General features: G+C 51.1%; 1 protein-coding gene across 7 annotated transcripts; it reads left to right on the top strand.

Annotated features, from left to right (window-relative positions):
- Positions 1 to 2147: 2147 nt before the first annotated feature.
- FANCG (FA complementation group G) lies at positions 2148 to 8150 on the top strand. Of its 7 annotated transcripts, none has more exons than XM_032164062.2 (15): positions 2148 to 2276; positions 2459 to 2567; positions 2766 to 2856; positions 3272 to 3403; positions 3665 to 3867; positions 4606 to 4741; positions 4904 to 5034; positions 5135 to 5281; positions 5422 to 5573; positions 5977 to 6043; positions 6251 to 6540; positions 6680 to 6726; positions 6923 to 7078; positions 7506 to 7629; positions 7784 to 8150. In XM_032164062.2, exons 2-15 carry the CDS (start codon positions 2484 to 2486, stop codon positions 7902 to 7904), a joined length of 1881 nt encoding a protein of 626 aa, XP_032019953.1. In that variant the 5' UTR covers positions 2148 to 2276; positions 2459 to 2483; the 3' UTR covers positions 7905 to 8150. The 7 variants fall into 7 exon arrangements, 6 of the variants coding, with proteins under 6 accessions (XP_032019953.1, XP_032019952.1, XP_032019955.1 ...); XM_032164061.2 differs by having other exon boundaries at positions 2262 to 2303; XR_004249810.2 differs by lacking the exon at positions 2148 to 2276 and having other exon boundaries at positions 2475 to 2567; positions 7538 to 7629; positions 7784 to 7890.
- Positions 8151 to 8901: the final 751 nt, after the last annotated feature.

Genomic DNA, 8901 nt, shown 5'->3' with positions numbered 1-8901 from the left:
CAAAGTGCTGGGATTAAAGGTGTGAGCCACCATGCCTGGCTGTGTGTAGCGTTTTTTTGTTTGTTTTTTGAGACGAAGTCTTGCTGTGTCGCCCAGGCTAGAGTTCAATGGCGGGATCTCGGTTCACTGCAACCTCCACCTTCCGGGTTCAAGCCATTCTCCCACCTCAGCTTCCCAAGTAGCTGGGATTACAGGCATGCGCCACCACGCCTGGCTAATTTTTGTATTTTTAGTAGAGACAGGGTTTCACCATGTTGGCCATGCTGGTCTTGAACTCCTGACCTCAAGTGATCCATCCACCTCAGCCTCCCAAAGTGCTGGGATTACAGGCGTAACATGGCCCAGCCCTGGCCATGTTTTTAACTGTGTTTCTCTAATAGCTAATAATGCTGAGTATCTTTTTATGTGTTTCTTAGCCATTAGTAGATCTTTTTTGGTAAAATGTCTGTTTTTTTATTTTTATTTTTTGGTCCATCTTAAAATTGTTTTTTGTTTTGTTTTGAGACAGGGTCTCACTTTGTTGCCCATGCTGGAGTGCAGTGGCACAATCATGGCTCACTGCAGCTTTGACCTCCCTGGGCTCAGGTGATCCTCCCACCTCAGTTTCCCAAGTAGATGGGACTACAGGTGTGTGCCACCATGCCCAGCTAATTTTTGTATTTTTTTGTAGAGGTGGGTTTTTGCTATGTTGCCCAGGCTGGTCTTGAACTTCTGAGGCTCAAATGATCCTCCCACCTCAGCCTCCCAAAGTGCCGGGATAACAGGAGTGAACCACCACACCCAGCTAAAATTGTTTTTAAAAATCTTTTTCTTGAGTTTTGGGAGTTTTTATGTGTTAGGGATACCAGTCCCTTATGAAGTATATAATTAGCAAGTAGTTTCTCCCACTCTGTGACTGTGACCTTTCTTTTTTTGAGGCAGGGTCTCATTCTGTTACTCAGGCTGCAGTGCAGTGGTGTGATCATGGCTCACTGCAACCTGGAACTCCCAGGCTTAAGGGCTCCTCCCACCTCAGCCTCCCAAGTAGCTGGGTCTACAGGTGTGTTATTGTGCCAGGGTTAATATTTTAAATTTTTTGTAGAGATAATGTCTCTACAAAAGACACCATCTTTGTTGCCTAGGCTGGTCTTGAACTCCTGGCTTCAAGGAATCCTCCAGCGTTAGCCTCCCAAAATGCTGGGATTACAGCATGAACCACATCCAGCCTATGACTTTTCTTAATGATGTCTTTGTAGTACAAGAGTTTTTAATTTTAATAAAGTTAACTATTTTTTTTAATTGTTCAAGCTTTTAGTGCTGTGTCTTAAGAACTTGTTGCCAAACCCAAGGTCATAAAGCTGTTCTCTTACGTTTTCTTTTCTTTTTTTTTTTTTTTTTTTTTTTTTTGAGACGGAGTCTCACTCTGTCACCCAGGCTGGAGTGCAATGGCACGATCTCGGCTCACTGCAACCTCTGCCACCCGGGTTCAAGCGATTCTTCCGCCTCAGCCTCCCGGGTAGCTGGGATTACAGGCGCACGACACCACGCCCTGCTAATTTTTGTGTTTTTGTAGAGAAGGTTTCACCATGTTAGGCTGGTTTACGTTTTCTTTTAGAAGTTTTATATTTTTGGCTCTTATATTTAGTTTGTGATCCATTGAGTTGATTTTATGTATGTATGGATGGTCCCGTTTTCTTTCCTGTCTTTTTTGCATATGGATATTCAATTCTTCTAGCTCCATTTAATTTGAAATGATTGGGCAGGTACCTTTGAGCAGTGCAAGTACAGAGCGGCACTGCCAGCAGACTACACGCGGTAGAAAGCCGACCTTGGTGAGCGTGTTGGTGCTCGACAGTGAGCAGAGAAAGGATGGACAATTACGGAGCGCCGTCGTGTCCAGTCACCGCTTTCGGGAAACACCGTCCGCCGGGGCGGAGCTGTTCTGCACCGGGGCGGTACTACGACTCCCAGCATGCACCTCGCAGCCGGCCCTCGGTGGAAGCGGGAACCCAGGCGGACCTGGGGGTGTGGCAGCGAGGAAGGGTCGAGCCACGGACTGTGGGGCCGGAACTGGCTCCCGCCCACCCTTTCTCGAGGCTGTGGCCTCCGCGAGGGCCGAGCGGGCCGCACCGCCGGCCGTGCGACTGCCCCAGTCAGACACGGTCCTCGCTTCTAGCCCGCCTAAGCCTATCTGGGGTTGCTGACTCGTTTCCTCCCCGAGTTTCCCGCGGGAACTAACTCTTGAAGAGGACCAACCGCAGCCCAGAGTTTCGCAGGCCCGGCCAACCAGAGGCGAGGTTGGAGAGCCGGGCGGGCCGCGGGGAGTGAGTGTCCCATCTGTCCTGGAAAGCCTGGGCGGGTGGATTGGGACCCCGAGGGAAGCAGGGGAGCTCGGCGGGGTGCGGAAGTGCCCAGGCCCCTTCCCGCTGGGGTTGGGAGTTTGGGCGGGCCAGCTTCATCCTTCCGAAGTCCGCCTCAGGTCTCTGGGCCCAGCCTCGGCCACCATGTCCCGCCAGACCACCTCTGTGGGCTCCAGCTGCCTAGACCTGTGGAGGGAAAAGAATGACCGGCTCGTTCGACAGGCCAAGGTAACACGGTTGCTGGCACCCTCGATTTGCAGCCCCAAGATCTCTGAAAGCGGGTTTGCAGTGGATTTACCCCAACCGATGGGGAGGGGCTGAGCTTGACCAAAGAACCAGAAATGGGTAGAATGCATCCCTTGCCACTGCTGCAAGGGGAGAAAAAAAGGATTGATCCTCAGTGACAACCCCTCCCTCATGTGGCAGGTAGCTCAGAACTCCGGTCTGACTCTGAGGCGACAGCAGTTGGCTCAGGATGCACTGGAAGGGCTCAGAGGGCTCCTCCATAGTCTGCAAGGTAGGCGGGTCCTCCCCAGGATGGTCAGTTCCCCTCTTCCATAGCCAGAGACTCATCCGCTCCTGCATTTCTGGGATCGATATAATTACTTAGGGGGCAGGGAGTCCTGTTTAAGGCACAGAGGAGACTGGAGTGGAATCATCTTTGTACAGGCAAATCCCTCTCTTCCTTACACACTCACAGAGTGGCATTTGAAAAATGGTTTCCAAGATGATCTGATCTGGATAACTTTTTTGCCCTTTCCAGACTCTCTGTCCAAAGTTGGGTTCTTTTTTTTAATCCTTAGCTAATCGGCTGGAGGGTGGGTTCTTTATTGTAGCTGTTTTGGTTGGAGTGGGGTTATCTCTGGATTGGGATCTTATTTGGAGGATCTTCCATGGGGGAGCAGTCTGTAAGACCAACATTGCTGCTCCAGGGCTCCCTGCAGCTGTTTCTGTTCTTCCCTTGGAGCTGACTGTCACCTGCAACTTCATTATCCTGAGAGCAAGCTTGGCCCAGGGTTTCACAGAGGATCAGGCCCAGGATATCCAGCGGGGCCTAGAGAGAGGTGAGGGCCAGAGATTGTCCCTGATTCCTCTGCCGGCTTCAGTCTGGGTTTAAGTTATTGCAGGGAGATGGGAGGATCAACAACATCTGTCACCTCCATGGAGAGAGGTGCCCTTCTCTGTGCTCCTCAGACCAGGTTGAGGTATTATTATTGTGACCTTTGGGGTCCTGCAGGAGAGGAAAGCCAGAGTGTGTGGGGAGATGGAGGATGAGGTGCTACCTCAGCTGTGTGTGTGTCTATGTGTGTGTGTATACTCTACAGTGCTGGAGACACAGGAGCAGCGGGGGCCCAGGTTGGAACAGGGGCTCAGGGAGCTGTGGGACTCTGTCCTTCGTGCTTCCTGCCTTCTGCCGGAGCTGCTGTCTGCCCTGCACCGCCTGGCTGGTCTGCAGGCTGCCCTCTGGTTGAGCGCTGACCGTCTTGGGGACCTGGCCTTGTTGCTAGAGACCCTGAATGGCAGCCAGGTAATAGGGAAAGTGATCTGAAGCTGAGGGTCTCCTACTTCCTTCCTCCTCCTTTCTCTCCAGCTGCAGTAGCATCATAATGTACTGGACAGGCGGCTGGGTTGGTGGTCCGAAAACCTGGATTCTCTCTGGGACTCTTGGGTGACCTTGCCCTGGTTGGTCTCTCATTGTGGGGATTCTCTTAGGAGTGTTTTTTAAAAATGGGACAGGCATGGTGGCTCATACCTGTAATCTCAACACTTTGGGAGGCTGAGGTAGGAGGATCACTTGAACCCAAGAGGTGGAGGCAACAGTGAGTTGTGAGCTATGATCACGCCACTGCACTCCAGCCCTGCAGCCTGGGTGACAGAGGGAGACACTGTCTCAAAAAAAAAAAAATTTTTTTTTTTGGATAGGGATAGGGCTCTTGTGATCTTGCTGAAGTCACCTCTCAGCCTTAGTCTCCTTACTGGTAACTCAAATAAGGTCCTTGCCCTGAGTGAGGAGGCACGCTAGAATGGATCATCACTGCCCCAGGTTTTTCTTCCTTTTTTTAATCCTTGCCTCATAGCTATCTATCTCTTAGAATTGGGGGAAACCACAGGCATTATGCATAGCTTCTTGCTTTGTAAGGGTAGCTGAGGCCTGTGTCCTCAAGGATCAAGAGGACCCTTGAGCTCAAGGTCTAGCCAGGATAGATGGAGATAGGAGAAGCTGGGGAGGTTGTACGCTTGGAGCTTCTGGTTGTCCTTTCCCCAGAGTGGAGCCTCTGAGGATCTGCTGTTACTTCTGAAAACTTGGAGTCCCCAAGCTGAGGAATCAGATGCTCCATTGACCCTGCAGGATGCCCAGGGATTGAAGGATGTCCTCTTAACAGCATTTGCCTACCGCCAAGGTCAGCTAGCAACCTGACTCATCTCTTCTTCCCTTAAGTGATCCTCCAGACTCATGCCCTCTCTCTTGTCCCATTCAGTTCCATGGGCTTCTTAGACCCTTGTTCCCCATCATGACCCCTGCTCTATAGGCCTCTCCAAGCTCACACCCTGATTGTCCTCAGGTCTCCAGGAGCTGATAACAGGGAACCCAGACAAGGCACTAAGCAGCCTTCATGAAGTGGTCTCAGGCCTGTGTCCACGACCTGTGTTGGTCCAGGTGTACACAGCACTGGGGTCCTGTCACCGTAAGATGGTAAAGACAGTCCTAGGGTGGATTGGGGAAACCACAAGCATTATGTATAGCTTTTTGCTTTGTAAGGGTAGCTGAGGCCCGTGTCCTCCTATCCCTTTAGGGAAATCCACAGAGAGCACTGTTGTACTTGGTTGCAGCCCTGAAAGAGGGATCAGCCTGGGGTCCTCCACTTCTGGAGGCCTCTAGGCTCTATCAGCAACTGGGGGACACAACAGCAGAGCTGGAGAGTCTGAAGCTGCTAGTTGAGGTAGGGAACTGCCAGGTGAAGATGTGGGATGGAGGATTCCTGAGGTGCTTGTGTTGGGGTGACTTGACTAGTCAAGATCCAAATATAAGGAAGTATAGCTCCCAAAGATCATAGATACAATTTTTTTCTTTCTCTTTTAGGCCTTGAATGTCCCCTGCAGTTCCAAAGCCCCACAGTTTCTCATTGAGGTAGAATTACTACTGCCACCACCTGACCTAGCCTCACCCCTTCATTGTGGCACTCAGAGCCAGACCAAGCACATACTAGCAAGCAGGTGCCTACAGACGGGGAGGTGAGGTTCCCCTTGCTCACCTGAGCTTCTCTTCCCACTTCTGATGCCTCCCCTGGGGTGTGGCCCTGCTTTTGTTCTTGTGACTTGGGGGATGAATGAGGCAGTGGCAGGACATAGGTCGCCACTCCCCAGCCTCCTACCTTGCTTCTAGACCTGAACTGAGGACTCTTCACTAAGACATTAACCTCCTCTATCTTTGACACTCTGAAGTCTCTTCCCTAGTCCATTCTGTAACTGGAGTAGATCCATACTGAGCCAGAATTGGAGCCCTAAGACCTTCCCTCCCCTTCTCCTCCTCAGGGCTCATGAGCATCCCTCTGTTAGCTAAGAGAGAACATTCTCACGACCCTTGCAGGTTCCCTGCTAGGGCCTAGGGTGAGGCTTATGGGCTCTTACTCCTTAGGGCAGGAGACGCTGCAGAGCATTACTTGGACCTGCTGGCCTTGTTGCTGGATAGCTTGGAGCCAAGGGTGGGTGTGTCTTCAAGCTTCTCTGCAATGGGGTAGACGGGTTGGTGTCCCCTTTGGAATACAGCAAGACTGCAATTTTTTGTTTTTTCCTCTATTCTTTCTGTCCAGTCTGGGGTTCCAGGACTCTGCATGGTACCAGAGCCTGGTGAAGAGGTTGGGGATGGTGGCTCATGCCTTTCAAGACACTGCCTCTTCTTCCCACTCCAGTTCTCCCCACCCCCATCCCCTCCAGGGCCCTGTATGCCTGAGGTGTTTTTGGAGGCAGCGGTAGCACTGATCCAGGCAGGCAGAGCCCAAGATGCCTTGACTGTATGTGAGGAGTTGCTGAGCCGCACATCATCTCTGCTACGCAAGATGTCCCGGCTGTGGGAAGATGCCAGAAAAGGAACCAAGGAACTGCCATACTGCCCACTCTGGGTCTCTGCCACCCACCTGCTTCAGGGCCAGGCCTGGGTTCAACTGGGTGCCCAAAAAGTGGCAATTAGTGAATTTAGCAGGTGAGCCCGGGGTGCTAGAGGGGTCGTGGAGGGATGATTTTCTGATTGGGACCTGAGTTGGTGAGCTCCATGTTCACCTACTCACCCTAGAGTTTCTGAAATTGATTCCTCTTCACCCCTGTTCCGTGTCCTACTTCAGGTGCCTCGAGCTGCTCTTCTGGGCCACACCTGAGGAAAAAGAACAAGGTGATCTAGACTTTCAGTTTTCCTCTTACCTCCTGGAAGTGGTAGTGGTGGAAGTGGGTTCCCTTTAATGTGTCCCAGCCCACCAGGAGACTTAAGAGAAAGGGACTGTGGACACAGGAAGAAATAGAGGAGGATTTGGGGTTTTGGTGACTGTGAGGCTGGGAAGACACTTCTTGACTTTGGGAGTGGTCCCCAGGGGCAGCTTTCAACTGTGAGCAGGGATGTAAGTCAGATGTGGCACTGCAGCAGCTTCGGGCAGCCGCCCTAATTAGTCGTGGACTGGAATGGGTGGCCAGCGGCCAGGATACCAAAGCCTTACAGGACTTCCTCCTCAGTGTGCAGATGTGCCCAGGTATGTATACTTGCATGACATTGGCTATGCATAGATGTGAAGGACAGAGAGGCCCATGGGAAATACTTGGGCGTAAGTGTAAGAGTGATGTTCTCAGACAGGAGGGGTGATTGGGGTTGTGCTATATATGCCTAGGGATATATCCAGGTGTTCAAACATACAAAGTGTGTATGCAGGGCTCTCAAGAGTTCCCTGGTTTCCCCGATATCCTCAGACACAAAGACACAAGACTGCTGTGGTGGGTTGCACAGGAGTAGGGGACAGATGATGGACACTGGGTGGGAATGGTTGTCAATGATCTGCCCCCACTTCCATATGTGAGTGTAGGCAAGATACTTCCTCTCTCTAGGCATCAGTTTCCCTTTTTATAAAACAATGCCTGAGACTATGTCAAGTTCTAAGACTGTACTCTGGGCTGGGGCTACAGGTAATCGAGACACTTACTTTCACCTGCTTCAGACTCTGAAGAGGCTAGATCGGAGGGATGAGGCCACTGCACTCTGGTGGAGGCTGGAGGCCCAAACTAAGGGGCCACAGGAAGATGCTATGTGGTGAGGCTCAGGCCTGCTGACTTGGGGCTGAGGGGCAGTTGGTGTCCTAGAGTCCTTGGACCTATTGTGGGTGGTGAACACTGAAAGAGGGGGCATGGCTGCCCAGCTTTCTGCCAATCTTTCACCCTTAGGCATCATCTTTCTTGCTCTCCAGGTCTCTCCCCCTGTACCTAGAAAGCTATTTGAGCTGGATCCGTCCCTCTGATCGTGACGCCTTCCTTGAAGGATTTCGGACATCTCTGCCAAAGTCTTGTGACCTGTTTCGAAGAGCTTGAGCTGGGACCCCAGTGGACTGTCTCTCTGGGGGGAGGGCTTTCTGCTTCACCATCATTAGGAATGTGACCATTCCTATATAATTCCTGGACTGGTGAGGTTGGTGGTAGGCCTGTGAAATTTGCCCTAGTTACTACCATTCTGGTTTTGGAGGAAACAATCTCTGCCACCACCAAGTCATTGACTTTGCTCGAGGCACCTTTTTTCCTGTTTCCCTTTTACTGTTGTCAAGTAAAATTTCATATTTATCTCTTGTCTGCCTACTACATATACTTGTGTGGGAAGGCTCATGACCGTCTAGTTCAGTGCTAGTTGTCTATGATGCCCTTTCCTGACATCGTCTACCTTACGAACTTGGAAGTCTGGGTATGAGGAAAGGGCTACAGGAATCCGTACTTAGGAGGTAGTGGCTTTAGTCCTTCACATTGCCTGAATGCAGAGCCCCAAAGCCCAGGACAGTGACAATGAGTGGAGTTGGGTCTGAAGGGTGGTCTAGATAGGTCTCTCAGGACAAAGGCAGGTGCCTGTTACTTAGAGACAGGCAGATTTCTCTCAGAGTGACTCTTCACTCCCTTCCTAATTCCAAATTCTAGAAATTCGACTCGTCTCAGTCAAATGTGTCTGTGTGGGTACAGGGTGAAAGGTGAATTGAGTCAGCATATCACCAACAGCTGCCTGTTGACTACTAACAGGGACCCCTGTTATTTGGGGCCCAAGGATTTTCAAGTCCCAGCATATGCAGTTTTCTTGCTAATTTGGGTTCTACTGAATTGGCTGTGTGTTCTGCGGTTGCCCTTTGACTTCTCTGGATTTGAGTGCCTTATTATAAGGTATTAATATTAATGACGGGAGGAAGAAAGGCACAAGCGCTGAGAAACTGCAAAGGCTGTGGGATTGGGGTTACCAGAGGGTGCATTGACAATGGGGTAGGAGTGGGGTGCTAGTTAGAAAGTTCAGAGTAGGGGTGGTTGGAGGCAGCGTTGGGAAGGAGCAAGAAGT

This window comes from Hylobates moloch, unplaced genomic scaffold (genome assembly GCF_009828535.3).
Source record: "Hylobates moloch isolate HMO894 unplaced genomic scaffold, HMol_V3 SCAFFOLD_10, whole genome shotgun sequence".
Lineage (NCBI taxonomy): Eukaryota > Metazoa > Chordata > Mammalia > Primates > Hylobatidae > Hylobates > Hylobates moloch.
This window is presented reverse-complemented; position numbering and strand designations above follow the sequence as displayed.

Bases quoted from the DNA above. Each gene is read 5' to 3' on its own strand.
- FANCG (XM_032164062.2), top strand. From the start codon at position 2,484: ATGTCCCGCCAGACCACCTCTGTGGGCTCCAGCTGCCTAGACCTGTGG. The intron at 4,742-4,903 runs GTCAGCTAGCAA...GATTGTCCTCAG, and splicing joins AGCATTTGCCTACCGCCAAG to GTCTCCAGGAGCTGATAACA. The intron at 5,574-5,976 runs GTGAGGTTCCCC...CTTACTCCTTAG, and splicing joins AGGTGCCTACAGACGGGGAG to GGCAGGAGACGCTGCAGAGC.